This window comes from Anser anser (genome assembly GCF_964211835.1).
Source record: "Anser anser genome assembly, chromosome: 27".
In the NCBI taxonomy this organism is placed as follows: domain Eukaryota; kingdom Metazoa; phylum Chordata; class Aves; order Anseriformes; family Anatidae; genus Anser; species Anser anser.
In genome coordinates, this window is record NC_139748.1 from 1081026 (window position 1) to 1097545 (window position 16520).

General features: G+C 37.6%; 2 protein-coding genes across 11 annotated transcripts in view; both read right to left on the reverse strand.

Moving 5' to 3' along the window:
• Nucleotides 1-2289, reverse strand: part of SYCP1 (synaptonemal complex protein 1) — a 29551-nt gene extending 27262 nt beyond the window's left edge. For 6 of the 8 annotated variants that reach the window (XR_014575657.1, XM_083812598.1, XM_083812596.1 and 3 more), the window contains exons 1-3: nt 2151-2283; nt 1078-1162; nt 877-923 (exon numbers count right to left, since the gene is read on the reverse strand). Coding sequence is in view for 7 of the 8 variants with exons in the window: in XM_083812598.1 (XP_083668724.1) it covers nt 877-923; nt 1078-1162; nt 2151-2258 (240 nt within the window). In the remaining variant the exon portion in view is untranslated. Of the gene's footprint in view, nt 1-876; nt 924-1077; nt 1163-2150 lie in introns of all 8 variants that reach the window. The other 2 variants (XM_083812600.1, XM_083812602.1) reach the window with 1 other exon arrangement.
• LOC310887106 (bile acid receptor-like) lies at nt 1241-14302 on the reverse strand. Of its 3 annotated transcripts, XM_083812604.1 has the most exons (13): nt 14105-14302; nt 13585-13775; nt 10658-10760; nt 8962-9088; nt 7329-7694; nt 6624-6764; nt 5627-5766; nt 5432-5536; nt 5235-5334; nt 3965-4093; nt 3344-3460; nt 2832-2945; nt 1241-2735 (listed from the first exon to the last, which is right to left on the reverse strand). In XM_083812604.1, exons 4-13 carry the CDS (start codon nt 9023-9025, stop codon nt 2497-2499), a joined length of 1515 nt encoding a protein of 504 aa, XP_083668730.1. In that variant the 5' UTR covers nt 9026-9088; nt 10658-10760; nt 13585-13775; nt 14105-14302; the 3' UTR covers nt 1241-2496. The 3 variants fall into 3 exon arrangements, with proteins under 3 accessions (XP_083668730.1, XP_083668729.1, XP_083668731.1); XM_083812603.1 differs by lacking the exon at nt 14105-14302 and having other exon boundaries at nt 13585-13867; XM_083812605.1 differs by lacking the exons at nt 10658-10760; nt 14105-14302 and having other exon boundaries at nt 13585-13867.
• Between the last annotated feature and the right edge of the window lie 2218 nt (nt 14303-16520).

Genomic DNA, 16520 nt, shown 5'->3' on the forward strand with positions numbered 1-16520 from the left:
TGACCTGTGATGTTTATTTTTAGCTAACTCATACACAAAGCAAGAAAAAAATACAACCGACATTGTACTCTTAGACTATCTTTAAAGCACTATACAAGCCATGCTTGATCAGTGGTTTAGGCAGGTAAAACAATAGGCTACAACGCAGTTCTACAGATAGGTTTCATGTCATCTAATGCCATCCTTGTTTTGGTGGCATCATGATTATTTTTCTTTACAATTCTGACTGTACTTTAATATCTGCTAGGGCTAAAAGAAGTTCAGTCCTCAGGGATATGAAAATCATTAAGAGGACTGCAAGAAATATGTTCCATTTTCTTGCAGAAACCAGTATTTCATATCTAGGAAGCACAGGAAGCTACTGCAAAAAATTAGCTTTACTGAGTTACACTAAAGAAGAACATGGGCAAAGAGGTAATGAGAAGAATCAAATGCTCGAGGAAACCACTCCAGTAAATTCACTGCTTTATAGATAAAATAAATAAAGACAAGGTAATTGGAATAACCTACTTTGATTCTCCAAAGAATATTGACTTCAACCCTTGTGCCTTCTCTCAGGCTATTCAGAAATATGTTCACAATGATGAGTGCCTAAATCTTACTCTGATTAAAACCCACAGACTTCACAGGCTCTATTAATATGGAAATCACCTTAGTATCTGAAGATTTATCTATAGGTACGTTCATTGAATATTAAATACCTCCTCAAACTGACACAGCTTTAAACTGGAGACACAGAAAATGATAACTACCCTCTGACTACTTCCTCTACTATTCAATAGTGCTTTAGACACTGTTTCAGGAACAAATTAAGAGACCCTAAAAAATTAGTTATGCAAAGTTTATACTTAAATGCAAATTTTATACTTAGCTGACCTCTTCATCTATCTCAGAGCAAAGTTTTACTTGCTGTGAAATTGCATCTGAAATATTAAGAAATTCTTGTCAATTTCAAAAAAAAAAAGTACAACTGTAGCAGTGTTACAGCTATGAAATTACATAACTACTAAGGACTAATGTTCAAGATATTAAAAACTTTTTTAAAATTTTTAAGTTAGATGCTTAATCTAGTCTTACCTGAATCAGTGATTTCACCATGGTTCAGTGTACTCGTCATTACAAAAGGTGAATTAAAATCATCATCTGGGCACTTGTTAAAACCCTGCATAAATTTAAGAATAATTTCTTATGGGAAGATTTGTAAAGAGGAACTATAAAACAAATACAGCTGATGTGAAAATGGGATTTCCCATTAATAAATCAACTACCTACTATTTTGAAAGCCCCAAGTATTAGTAATGACTTTGGAACTCTACTTGCTTCTTAGTTCACAGTGGCTTTTCAAGCTGTTGGTCTGTAGCTATGTTATAGACTATACTGAGGCTAAAGAAGTGGATGCTTCTGATTACAGCTATGAATTTGTTAGCTACTGCATGCTTGTTCCCAGCTGTACGGTAAAGGACTCATTAAAGCAAACTATTTTTTTTCACATTTATTTTTGCTTTATTGCCAATAATACTTCTAAAACACAACAGATAAGTTTTAGCATGAACATTTGACTTCACAAGGTGTTTTGAAAGTCACAGAAATTTATCTTGTAAATACTGTAACTCATTTCCTGTCAGCATCGTATCTGAATCTAAATGTATTTAATAAGAAGCCTCAACACGAAAAGGTATCTTGTAGAATTCACGTAACAGTGCACAGCAACAGTTCATCTTCACTGCACACTTGGATCTGGTGGGACCAATAATTCAAAGCAAGTAAAGGTACGAGTGGTGTATTTGCCACTTACAGTTCAGAATTTACCACATCAAACATGTACGTTTATTTGCCATCGGTGGTGTGGAGTTAAAATACATAGCAGATGCTGGAGAAGACGGTTCTTCCCGTTTTTGACAGAAAAAAAAAGTAAAAGCCTTCGAAATTAATTTGAAAACGTTAACACTCTAGTTTCCAGTAAAGCGATGTCGGCGCAGACACTTTCAGGCATACGTACGCTTGTGCGTCGGAGGCTCAGCGCTTTACCTGGGAGCCCCCCGGGAGCACCGCTCCCCCTGCCTCACCGCCCACGGGCCCCGCGTCGGGGCCGAGCCCCCACCGCCCGCCGCAGCCCGCAGAGCGGCACGGCGCCCGGCAGCGCCATTTACCTGACACAGCCCCGCGGCCCGAGCGCTGGTCTGGGGTTTGACTGCAGACACCTGACCGCCGCTGAGGCGCGGCGGCACGAACAATTTAAACGGCTTTCCTTTTTCCATGGCCTCGGAGGGGAGGGCAGGCCTCGGAGCCGACGCCTCACGGCGGACGCCCCGCCGCCCCAACCGGCCTCCCTCAGCCGGCCGCCAAGGGAGGACACAAAGGCGGGAGGCGAAGGCGCGCGCTCAAAGCGGGACGGGAGGCGGCGGGAGCAGCGCGCGCCGGGCTGCGCGGGGCGGGAACGGCGCTGAGGCAAGCGCGAGGCGTCTGCGGCGCTGCGTCGCGCGGGGTCGGCGCGTGCTACTGCAGGTCCCAGAGCTCGCAGAGCAGGGCGGTCAGCCGCGGGTCCTTTGTCCTCCACGTCACCAGCACCTCCGCGTGGGTGTGGTTGAGGGTGCGCAGTTCCGTGAGACGCCCGATGAGGCGGGCGAAGTGCTGGGGGTCCTCGGGGTGATGGATCTTGGAGTACTTGTAGAGGATGCCCAGGAGCGGCTCCTGCAGCTCCTCCACGTGCCGCTTGTTCCTCAGGAGGGGGCGGTCTGCGGAACACCGGGGGGCAGGGCGGTTACCGGGCGGGGGCTGTTGCAGCCGGGCGCGGCTGGGGGGGGGCGAGGGCCGGCGGCCTCACCGCTTACCTGAAAAAAACACCGTTGTTGCTACAAGCAGGGCGTATTCGGTCTCAGTAACTTTCAGCTCCCCCATGCTTCTGTAGAAGTAAAACAGTGCGGTAATAAACTCCTCGGTTATACCTTGAAAATGAAATAAAACAATCAGAATACTGTTGCATTAGAGATGGGCACTGCTATTATGAATATTCGTCCTAACCTTTTAGAGTTTCAGGCAGTTCCGTTATGTGGAACAGCTAGCAGACTTAGCAGCAACGATTCTAATTACTAAAGTAGTAATGAAAAAGTTGTATGGCAGTTCTACCGTGGAGCTTCTGATATAGCTCAGGATTTTATCCTCGGATCTAAAGTAAGCAGGAGCACCAGCTCCTTCCCCGCGGAGATGTCGGGCCCGAGCGGGCTCCTCGCGAGCTCCAGGCAGGGCAGCAGGGGCCGTGGGCACACTGGCGCTGTGGCAGTGACTAAGAAGGCAGCCTGCAATGCAACGGATTTCCAAGTATTTGAAGTCAGGCCTCCAGTACCTGTGGTAGTAGTGGAAGTTGGACTCTCTTCGTTGTGTGATATTTCAATGGAATAAATGTTTTTATCAAGGTTTTGAACATGACAACACGTCCCATGATCAGGAAGCCGTATATGACCTGGAACAAGAGAGATGACAATTCACAGCCGAGCTTAATATGACTAAATGTTCATCCACATCTGCTTTGTGGATAGGCACCTAAGATGTGCAATATTTTTATCAGACCTATGCAGGAATAAAGAATTGGTCTTTTTTGCATCCAGCACTGAGTTCGCTTGTTACATTCCTGTTGGTCAAAATCTCATGTCAAACTTGACACAATAAATCTGTCGTTAATAAAGCTCATGTTATCCATCCACCCCATCATTTGTTGAAACACTCAAAATGTTTGTTTTTGTTTGCAACTAATGGGAGGGAGGCAGAGATCCAATTAATTTTTTTTTGTATGCTCTGTAAAAAAAATGCCTCTAGAAGGTATGTATGCATTACTGATGCTATTCCAAGTACTGCTGTGCTTTAATAGGGAATTACTTGAGATTCACTGAATTAAAATGAATGGAAGTTATTTCAAAATGGCCAAACACCTTTTGGTGTTTGCAGAAAGCTTATTAGTCCAACTTACTTTCACTTGTTGATGATTGGCACTCACTGATTCTTTGGTTATATATCTGGGCTGAACGCAAAAACATTGCCTCAACTGTTGACCCTTTTAGCAGTGCAATCTGATCTTCACTAGCTAAACTTTCAAATCCTGCAAAGAGAGAGACTTGTTAAGAATCAGTGCTGTGTCTGCCATTAAGCCCAAAAGATGGGCTGACAGAAATTATTTTTTAATAAATGCACTTACTGTAAAGGAGGAGCCACAGTTAAAAGACATTTGAATGAAACACTAGCTACTGCTCTTGCAATCTTGCTAGTTTGCACGTTAGAAAAAAAAATGCTGCTGTCAGTGTACAGTGTATAGAAGAATCACAGGAAGGTACAAGTAACAATTTGGGGAATAAGCACAACTTTATAAAAAAATCTCTTTGTAACATCTGATCTATGTCATATGCCCTAATGCAATTATGTTGCTTAGTGACTGTGGATATTCCCCGTCTGTTGATAGTTGATCTTTTTAAAATTATGTTCATCTTTTGATGAATTAGTTATCTGCACATATAATTCAAGAACAAAGGAACTTCATTGGTTCTTTTCTTAATCTTGATCAAAGGGGGAATGTAACATAAGAAAACAAACAAGTCATCCATTCTTTCAGACCTGTTCTACAGTAGCGCTATCACTGATACTAAATAAATTATATCAAATACTTGCTTTACATGTTGATTGACTTTTGTCAATGAGTTTTGCAACTTAAAGAGTAATAAATTATCATCCCCCTGTCAAATGTTATTTTGTCAACTTTACATTGAAATGCAGTGAATTTAATTGCATGTTCTCTTGTTCTTGTATTATAGGAAAATATGAATAGGAGCACCTGGTTTGTTCCTTCTGTTCTGACTTTGCCTTTGAAGGAACATCTATTTTATCTTTGATTCCAATAAATTGCAAACTGAATTGGATTTCAGACAGTGTGTTAAAACAGTAACTCACTCAAGATAGCATTTTGAAGTCAAAGTGCTATCAGAAAAATGGGTCCCATGTCAGGAAGGGAAAAGAAATCTAATCATAAGCTTTTGAAGAAAATGCTTCTAACTTTTTCTCTTAATGAATAAATGGTAATCCTGACTGTTAGTGTTGGAAGATCTAACAGTCAGTTAAACGAGAGTTTTCTTAAAGCCTATATTTTTCTCAGATTCATGCCACCAGTATGGCTTCTAATGCACTAAAAAAAACAACAACAACAACAAAAAAACAGGTGACTGTAACATTTCCCAAAGAAAGAAACTTACCTGGGAGTCTTTTTGTGAAATCCACTAGCACTTGTACATGGACAACTGCCGTCTCAGAGAGACGGAGAAAACTTTCCTCAGGACTCGCAGTTTCTTGCAGCTGCATGAAAGAGCATTTATACATTTAATATAACCAAGATAAATTGCTTAGGAAAATACTAACTCAGTCATGTGGGCTGATCGTTCTGTATACGTACAAACTTTTTTGCTTCCTCAAGGGGAATCATATATTTTTGGTGTGCTGCTACAATGTGGTCAAGAAGTTGATGTTCCCCTGGAGTAAGTTCCATCTTCTCTGGAATCTGTTTTAAAAAAAAAAAAAAAAAAATGACAATGAGTTAAGGCAAACATAAATGATAAAAAAAAATATTTTAAATGGAAATATATCCCACTTTTCCAGATCTTGTTGTAGATGATACATGCTTACTATTCAGTCTCTCATCTTCCAGTTTTATGTTGCAAAGAAAACTGCTCTTTTGTTTGAAATTCTTCCTGAGTCGCTTTGACTTACACTGTACTTCAGTCAGCAAACCTGTGAGGCATGGAATTATGTATGAGTGCATATATTTTCAAACAGATTACAATTTGAAATCATTACTGTTATTATGGATAACACGAGTCTTGCATCTCAGGAGCTGTCACCTATAAGGAACTATGCTTCCTAAAGAACATGACAATGTACTGGTGAGTTACTGTTCAATATCCACCAAAGGCCTGAGCGTTTGCCGTCTTATGTTATCTTGCTTATGGCTCTGTGACATGAGCATGAGAATTTTTCACAAAAACTTTGTGCGTTTTTTTAAATGTTTTGTTTTTCTTTCCAAATACGAAAGTGCATCTGATATGCTTATGACTGTCCTGTAGAGGTGCAGGATATTTAGATTCTTTTTATTTTGTAATGTCTTTTATGAGCAGCTCTCTTAACTTCAGGAGATACTTCCAAGTACTGGTGGTTTCTGCAGATGATGATGCTACAGGTGCCAGACTCCAACGTTAACTTTTCATATGGCGAAATAAAGCTTAGACCAATACCACTTAGAATCATTGAATCACTGAAGTTGGAAAAAACTTTAAGATCATCAAGTCCAACAATCTGCCTAACATTATAAGTCCACCACTAAACCATGCCCCTAAGCACCACACCCACACATCTCTTAAATACCTCCAGGGATGGGGACCCTACCACCTCTCTGGGCAGCCTGTTCCAGTGGCAAACCATCCTTTCCGTGAAGAAATGCTTCCTGACTTAAATCTAAACCTCTCCTGGTGCAACCTGAGGCCATTGCCTTGTGTCCTATCACTTAGCTCTACTGAGAATGAGGGATTGACTTTGGAAAAGATTTTATTGATGAAGAGTATTAAAACAGCCAACATGGAGGGAGCACTTACATTCTGCTAGCATTCCCACAGCTTTACACTTCTTTAAGCGACATTCCTGACACTTCCTGCGCATGTACATGTCCATTTCACAATGACCACCGTTCTTACATCGATACACTGCATTTTTGGTTATGCTGCGTCGAAAGAAGCCTACAGAAAAGAATCAGCTTATGAAGGAAACTAAGGAGTTTTATCTCATAATTTAAATAAAGTTTAATTATTTTCTTTATCATGAAAGCATTATCTTCATTTAACATGTAACATGACTTGTTCTTTCTGACTAGTATTGATCACAGTTTTCCTTACCTGATCAGGACAGCTCCCATATAGCATTAATAACACTGAATTAATAGCTTACTAATGACTATTAAGAACAATAATTAGTGAATTATAAATAAAGATCTCTAATAAATGGTCATGAGAAAACCAGCAGCTGCTTAAACAGGCACTATACCAGTGAATACTTCATTGAAAAATTAGTTGTACGAAATGATTTTATTAAATACATACTGTGAAAATGTTTCTTTAAAAAAATGTTATAACAATGTGAACCTTAAGTAAACATGTGAGATAAAGGGTTCCTTAGATAAATTATAATCCTCCATAGAAATGTCACCTTAAAAATTAATGAAATTTCTTTGTTTAAAAGACAGACGTGAAACATTACACTGAGCACTGCGGGGTAAGATACTGTTAAATCTATTTGCCTCTTACCTTTACAACCTTCACAAGTAAGTGCATTGTAGTGATACCCGGAGGCTTTATCACCGCAGACAACGCAAAGTTCTTCCTGTCCCTTCAATCTCAAAGAAGAGTGGTTTAATCTGGGCCTTTTAAGTCCTTGATATCCACTATCATCAAGGTGGGAAGCCGTGAAAGGGGGCTTACTTAATTCGCAGTTACTGATTATATACTGCCCATCGTTGTATTGGGAGTCCAGGGTATATGTACTGTATTGGGATTGTGACGGTTGTGACTGTAATACTGGAGAAGAAATTTGAACTGTTGAGTATTGGCAGTAAGGTGCAGCCTGAAAATCAGTGTCTTGCAGCTGATAATTGATGTGCTCTGGTAAAACATCTAGATAAAGAAAAAAAATGAAAATGAAATAAAAGTCTAGGGAATATCTCGACATCAGCAACTGTAAAGTTTTAAAATGTTTAATAGATTAAACATTTAAGCACAAATATTAGAGGAACACATTTTCCTAAGGGCAGTCTGACGTTCTTTTAAGAGGTGCTACCTGTAACTAATCTAAGATTTAAGTTAAATGTAAGATTTAAGTCTGTAAATTTCTTAAGTGAAATCTAAAATTTCACTTAAATCTTAGATGTAGTAAAAATGATTTGATAACTGTTCGGGCAATGTCATGTGGGTGCCACTGGGTTCTTGTTAGTAAATGATTGAATATCAGTTCTCAACCGAGTGTATAGTTACCTTTAGATTTACAGTTAAAGTTGTTTTTATTTACCTGTCTGCATTACAGAAGAATATTTTCCCATAGGGAAGTGAATTTGTTAATGAGTGAAATGTTTGTTGTTGATATATATTTCAGGCATAATTTTGAAAATGTGTTACAATAAGAGTCTGAGAAGGATGTTCCAGAAATTACAGAGTGGTAAAATTTACTTTACTGTGGCAGGAGTCTCAAGTTAAAATTCAGAAGAGTAAAAAGTAAAAGCCTGTTTTATTTAATATTTTTCCGTATATAGTCGTTTATAGTTTTGATTTTTTTAGGCAAAATGTATTTACAGTATTATGAGGAAAGCTTTTTCTTGCCCTTCTGGTTGTAGTGTTTTAATTTAATCCACCCTCCCTTAAATGTACACAGCTGTACTGAAGAGCTCATGCAACAGGAATCGTGTTTCATTCTTGTCTCTGGATTGTTCAAATCTCTGTAAAAACAAGTTACAAGGTGTGTGTTTGTTTGCTTGTTTTTTAGGCAGTTTGGAGGTCCTTTTGTTTTTAATGGACTTTGAGTTCTGCCTTTACCCAGAATCAAATTAGTTATTGCAATTATAATTATATAAGATACATAGCCATTATCTATTTATAATGCATTTGGAATACTGTAATCAGACATGTATCTTCTTCATGCCAGTCAAAAGAAGACAGCACCAATAATGTTTATACAAAACGATCAGTCAGCATTATCACACCATGTGCAAAAATCTGTATGAGCATAGGTCATATATTGAAATGCACTCTCTGTATGGGCTTGGTAGTCAAATGTGTAGCTTCTTAGCTTGTAAAGATACAATTAAAATGAAGAAATTAATATGAATTCCCACAGACATTCCTTTCACTGCACTGCTTTCTCATGATGTTAAAATTTGGCTTTACTCACCATAATACTGAATGGGCTCAGCAAGACAATACCCATCAGGCACAGTGACAAATGTATTTGCCATGTTCTGCTCCCAGTTTCACTGTTTCATTCACTTTTCTATGTGCTACACTTTTAAGAAAGAGACCTGGAAAAATGCAAACATATGAGAAACATCACATGACAAAGAATTGCTGGGTAGGCTTAGCTACAGAACTAAAACCAGGAAATTCCAGAACATGAAACCATTTGCAGATCATAAGAAAATTAGAGGTATGTGTAAAGACACATAATAGTTGCAGTGAGGTTGCTTACTGTCTTAATAGTAGGGATTTGGTATAGAATCCGTTCATAAATCTCCAAGGTAAAGTATATTTAGAACTCTTGCTTCCAACTTTATGTGAAACCACATGGGGGAACGAAACTAACCATTGGTAGATTTTCTAGTTCAGGAAGGGATTAAAGGACCTTCCCTAGGCAGAAAAAAATTGCTTGCAGAATGAGTGAGACCATTTGCACTGAAGTGGATGTGGTTGATGTTCTGTTTCTGCACAAGAGTAGGTTTTTAGTGAATTTGTTTCATTCACTTTATATCTACATTTGAAGTAAATACAGGAAAATAGCTTGGAAAGGCCATCACAGAATAGCTCTTCTTTCCCAGGTGAATACTCATCTGCACTGAAACATAGTTTTGCCCCAGTTAGGCACTGCCTAACTTAGATTCCAAATTTAAGAGCCCATGTTCCTTCATGAGCTCAAAGTCTCCCATGAAGGTCAAAAAAATCAATCTGAGGTAGGGTGTATTGTCTGCTAGAGTTGCTTTTCTCTGTCCCTTCATCATTGCAGAAGCCTGAGCTCCTGGTTGGATGCTTTGACATTCACCATAACAAAGTGTACTAAGAGGTCACAGTGGCAGTTGGTGCAGAATAGCTATTTTGTTTTGAATTCAAAACTATCTTATTTTTCAGTAACTTCCCTTTATAGAAAGGTCCTAAAAATGTGTTTTAAAAAATCTTTTTTTGGGGGGTGTGTGGGGGGGAGGGGGTGGGAAGGTCTATATGGACACTAGCATAAGCTGTGTTTGAGCTTATATAAGAGTAGAGGCAATCTCTGGTATTACTTTAGCAATCAAGTGATACTGGAGTATGCGTTAAGGTATTAAATAGGAATTATTTTCCTTGCCCCCTTTTCCCTCTGTACGTGGGGAATGTGTTCAAGCATCACTGGTTAAAAGTATATTGTATCTGCTGCCCACTAAAGACTTTTCAAGGCACTTTGCCTGTGAACTATTCATAGGCTTTCCGTGAGCAGATGGGAAGGACAATAAAGATGAAAAAGGCAAGTAGGTATGTGGAAGTGAGTAGGCAAATCAAATCCTTACATTAGCAGCAGGGCTCTCTACATCTGCCCCTTGCAGAATTTAAAGCAAACTGTGTTTAAAGATCTTCCTTGAAAGACTCACATATTAGATTTTATGCAGTACCTATACCTAGATACAGCTGAGAAAATGGATGTATCATTTCAGGGAGTCTGAACTGAAGTTGTATCCTTAAAGACATATGTCCCTTTCCCCAAAACTGGACATATCTTTGGAACTAAACACTTTCCCTTTGTGTTGCCAGCAGAAGGTGAAAAGATACAGTGAGGATGGAATGCTTTTTTTTTTTTTTTTGTTATCTCTGCTAGTAAATATTTGTTTGAAAGAGAAATGACTCACTGAATCATGAGGTCCTTATCAGTTAGATCAATTTGGCCTGGGCAAAGTCTGCATTTTTCCTCAGAAATGTGTGGAGAGATGTGTTTCTGGATTCCAGTGGTTCCTTTAAATAAAAGTAATAAAAGAATAGAAGCTACAGTAAAATTACACTGATCCACTCTAACACAAATGTAACATCGGGAGTATGAAGGACATACTACCAAATGCAAGTTGACCAGTTAATTAAGTACCCTAAATCTTGCAATCAAACTTTCATAAGGCAAGGTTTCCTCAACTTAGGTGATTGTCTGATAATGGATTTGAGGAGTTAGCCCTTCTCACTGATTTTTATGACTAATAATAGCAGCTGCAACCACAGAATTCCCAGCTTAGAATGAAATTTTGTAAATTGAGACTTAAACTAAGAGAATGTTATAGCAGTATTAATATTAAATCCAGTGGTTATTTGAGGAATGCTATACCATCTTGAAATGAGATGTAATGATCATAGTACCTATGTGTATAAATGTTAACCGTTTCATTTTCTGACATTTGAGAATTTAGTGTTAACAAGCTTGTTGTTCTGATATAAAATTGCGTGGAGCCTTTTAAAACAAAAGGTATAGAAAGCAAGATAGGACAGGAAAGCTTTGGTGATTTGTAGGATTGGCTGTCAAAATCACATATTGCAATTTCTGCCTTACTGAATTATTCTCTCTTTTATATTTGAGTCAGTCAGCAGTAAGGAAACCTCCTCCAAACTTCAGACATTGCTTAACTGTTGTGATTTTTATATACTAATCTCTCAAAGGTTCAGTAGCCATCCCTAATCCCTAACACCTCGCTAGAAATGAACCATGACCTCAAGGACACTTTTTCAGCCCACATATGCGTTCAGTAACCCTTTGCCATGCAAGCAAGTAAATTCTCCATGCACACACAGATGAGTTATGCACTGTGAAGTTGTGGAATGCTTGACAGAACGTAGTATACGTGCCCAGTTGTAATTTTCAAAACATAAAGCTTGGACAAAATTGAAATCAGATTAGGGGAAGAGCCTTGGGTGTTCTGGTCAATTACAGTCATGCCATTCCCAAACCAAAATATTTTATGCTTTTGTCTTTCATATTTACTCAAAATATAGCTATACTTTTTGTGTATGTGTGCTTTAAAAAGAGAAAGAAAAAAAAATACATCCCCAGATATGATACATAAAGGTCTTTAGCTTAAAATTCTTTGAAAAGGTGGGAATAACTGAAAACAAAAGAAGCTGCATTTTTAATAACTTGTTTCATAGAATCACAAGTAGTAATACAGTTTTGAGTCCTTTATCAGACATACCAACTTGAAAGTAAATTTCATCTGCATAAAGACACGCTGTGCCCTGCTTTTCCTTCTTCACAATTACTTCTGAATTGCTATATTTTCATTTGTGAAATCCAGATCGTTTGAGGATTACTTTTTAATTATTATTATGTTAAAAGCCTTTACAAGCTGAGAGATTTTTTCCTTCTTCTGAAGACGTAACCTAGCGTATAAGCAGCTGAAGTATTTTTGAAAATGTTGCACTTTCACAGGTTTAGTTCTGACACTGATCAGTCTTCTCAACTGATAGTGTTCAATATAAGCTGTAATGTATATTGATTCAAAGGGTTAGTTATCCATCTAATACAGAAATTCATCAAGATTGTTAGTAGTCCTAACTGAAACTTTTCAGTTAGGCTTCTTTATGGAAGGCATTAAAGAAAAAAAAAAAAGTAAATTGATTAAAGTAGAACAGAATTTCAAAACAACTACTACTTGTGGGGGGAAAAAAAAAGATGATTTTTATACTTTTTTCTATAAAATACCATTATAAAGTGACATTATCAATCTCTATTATCAAATTTATTAGGATGCAAAACATACTGCTTTTATAAGAGGCTCTGAGGAGCTCTTTAAGAGGTATGTATTGACAGTACTTTAACTGCTATCATAAATATTTTGACAGTTGAGTCATAGGGAAATTTCTTGTTTGCAGGGAATTTTAGGAACTCAAGCTGAAGGTCTACAATATTTATTTAACATGCTGTGTGGCATGTTAATGAACACGTAGTGTAACTAGGCAGTACATTTCAATCTCTGTTGTAATCACAGTACTTTTTTGCTTTTGGAAAGCATAGCTTAATTTTCTATTTTTATTTTTTAATTTGTGAAATTTACACCTAAATCTGAAAAAAAAATTGAGCACAATCAGTGGCTACCATGTGCAATGCCAGGTGATAGATTCAACTTCACTCAAGCAATTCACTAATTACATCTGTAATTAAAGAGTGATTTTGCAGGGAAAGTTCTAGGATCACTTGATTGATCCCATATGCAGCTAATACACATTATTAAAATTTCAGCTGTTTCTCCCAGATTTAAAGTGCTACGAAGCTCCCCAAAGCTTCTGTCTTAAGAAAATCCATTTTTCTTCCCATTAAATATGTTCCTTTCTTGTCATAAAATAACCTTCTGAATATTTTCTGTAATAGATATGGTTTATTTCACTAATTGACTATGTTCCAATTTTCTTGAACTGTTGGTTTTTTTTGAATTATTACTTCATGAATATTTGTTGCAAAGGTGTATTTATATATATATTTACAATATACATGTATATTGTAAAGTAAGAGGTGAGAGATTGTTTGAAACCTATGGCTTTCTTAGTTCTTTGGAGAAGGCAAACAACTGAATTTAAAAGTTATTTCATTCTGTATGTTAAATGAAATACTGTTGGAACAAGTTCTTGACAACTAGGATACTTAATTTAAAAGTGCATGTTTTCAAAACTAATTTAGTCAGTAGTTTAAAAAGAAAATCAAAAATCCACAATGCCTGAAATATTTTCACCTGGCAAATTGATTCATGGCTATAGCAATAGTTTATAATCCCAGAGCATCACGAGAAGTAAATTAAATACTTACGGTAGTTCCAGAGCAAGTCCGTGTGGCTGTAGCAGTGATCCTAGCTCTGAGTCCAGCTGGAGCAAACTGGGCCTTTTCCCTATTTATCAGTTTCTGTGCATACACTGGCTCCAGACGCTCTGCAGAGCAATGCTGCGGCTCTGAGACACGAACTTCCCACACAGCCTTTCCTGGGGTCGAAGCAAGGGCAGCTGCAAGACCACATAAATCAAAGAATAACTGGGTCATCAGGGACAGGGGCCATGGGGACCTTCACGTCACTGTTTCCCAGAGTTCTCCCTGTCTGATTACAAAGTATTTTGCTTTCTTGGTAGAATTTAAAATTCTTCCATTTTGATTGCTTAACGTTGACATGCCCGAGTGTTAATGGATGATGTTCATTACTTTGGCAGGGAAAATATTGCAATAACATTATTTTGATATATCTACATGACATAGTAATTGAGTTAGGAAACAGTTGATTAGGTCAGTATTTTGAAACACAAAACACCTTGCTCTACGTCTTCTAATTCTGACATACCTGTGCAGATGCAAAACACGGGATTCCTGCATGCCTCTATAACAGGCAATGATTTGTTAGCAAATTTTGTGGCCACTAATTTTGCAAAAATTTATTCTTAAAAAAAATAGAAGTATTTCCATTATGAATAATTTCTAGTCATTTAATCATTATGATTTGGAGTTGGGGTTTTCATCATGTCCTAGATGTAAGATGTGGTCTTTTGGTTAGGGCATGCTGTTTTAATCACACTGTCATTAAACTTGCCGCCTAACATGATGCACAGCAGGTTGCAAACGTTTAGTTAATAAGACCAGGAGGAGGTCACCTTTCTTCTGTATAGGAGCAATTCTTGATTAACCCCAGAAAAAATGTTTCTGTTGTATACTTCACAATTTACATGGCAAAGGGAAAAATTCCTGTCCTGTTGGTTTTCTTACTGCAGTCACTTAGGATAGCCTTCTGGAGACAACACGTTTTCATAGATCTGTGGCATAATACACAGCCAACTGGCATTACCATTCAAAGGAGAGCCGTGTTTGTACTCCATAGGCTCCCAAGAAGTGATGTTACTTGTTTCTCTGTATTCTGGCACCATTTGGGAATCTGTGATTGAGTCTTTGGAGGTGGAATTGCTGAGCTTGGCTTGCAAGAGCAAAAAAGATTGACTCACAAATGCTATATTGATCATCTTACAGGGTGGTTTTTTTTGTTGTTGGGTTTTTTTTTGAGCTTTCAAAAGATTTGTATTGATCATGTGTGGTGATGGAATTGGAATGCATAGATTATGAAGTAGGGACAAAGATAACAATCTTGCAAATGTAATTTGTCAGCATTTATCTTCCCAGTAAAAGCAAACTTACTTAGCAGCTAAGATGTCAAAAACAACAACAATAACAAACAAACCCACCTTTAATAGTAAAAATGAAGAGCTTACAGTTGTTAAAACAGATATTTTTCATAGCATTTCTTTCACAAATACCATTGGCTTTTTCATCCATCTTTTCAGCCTTCCTAGTGAAAGCTGAAAAACAAGCAAGGCTTTATCATGTTATCTTTAGCTTTTAAGTACTACTGACTTTTAAAGTTTTTTGGTTGTTTGTTTGTTTTTATTTTGTGATAGAAGATAGTTTACTGGTAAGCTATTGAAATATACTAATGGGATGTGGGTATTTAAAACCTATTGACTTCAAGAGACTTAAGTCTGGAAAACAGGTTTTTAGAAGATATCTAATCCTGATTCTGCTCAGTGCTATAAAATCTAGTGGATTGGGAGTAAAATAAGTTGCTAAAATATGTATACAAGAACCTAAAACTTATTTGGAGTAGAAATTAATGTTTACTTAACGTTTACGTAATACTTAACGTGCCACGTTAAGTATTAGCCCATGGCCACTTACTTCAACCCACATGCCATCTTAGTAACTGTGGGAATAAAACTATTTTGCACAGTCATACAGTGATTCAGACCAAAGAACTAGTCCATCTTAAGTACAGATATTTTAAATTATTTTAACAGATCAGTTCTATTTAAAGCTTATCATGACAATAAAAATGGAAGACCTGAGAGCCCACTTGACCACAAAAAGAAATGCTGCAAAGAAGAGAAAAATAAATGTTTTTTCCATGCTTTTAAAGAATACAACAAGAAATAAAAAGCTTATTTAGGAGTAAGGAAGATCTAATTTAGGTACTAGAGATAACATTTATGGCAGCAAAAATAACACCAGTATAAGTTGCCTGTACAATCTTCATCACTGGAGACTTTAAAAAATCAAGTTGGGTTACATCACAAATTAAGAATTGTTCTCTCAGAGTTATTCTGATCTGTAAAGAGGAGAAAGGATTTTTGATATGTCTTCTAAGTCTCTGATCAGTAATGTGCCTAATGCCTTTTAAATAGGATACTTCAAATGTGCTTTACTAGAGATAAGTAAAAAAAAAGTTACTCATAGATACAGACTGAAAATATTATCTGAACAAGCTCCTGTTCTAAGTGGAAATCCAGAAGTGCCACTGAGGTGGAGAATAAGGTGTACGCATGATCAGTCTGGCCTGAGCACCTTACATTGCACTGCTTTTGGAGTCTGATTTCCTTCACTAGTGTAAACTGTGAACTTACGCATGGCCTAATCTACATAGAATGTCTGCCTTAATGCAGTTAGGTCTAAGATTTTTTTGAGTGCTGAAACTGCAGATCCAAAGAAATCTTGCTTACATCGTGCCTGTTGAAAGATTTCATTTTCAGGATATGCAGAATTCTGCATTCATCGGAACTAGCGATTCTCAATCTCTGTAACTTGCTTGGTGTTTGAATAGTTAAAGGAAATTGTATCTACTCCAGCTGGGTCTTCTCTACATAACTGACCCATTCAGCTTGATCTGGTATTGGATTGTTTACGTAACTTCAGTAATTAACCACTATCAACCTCATTAA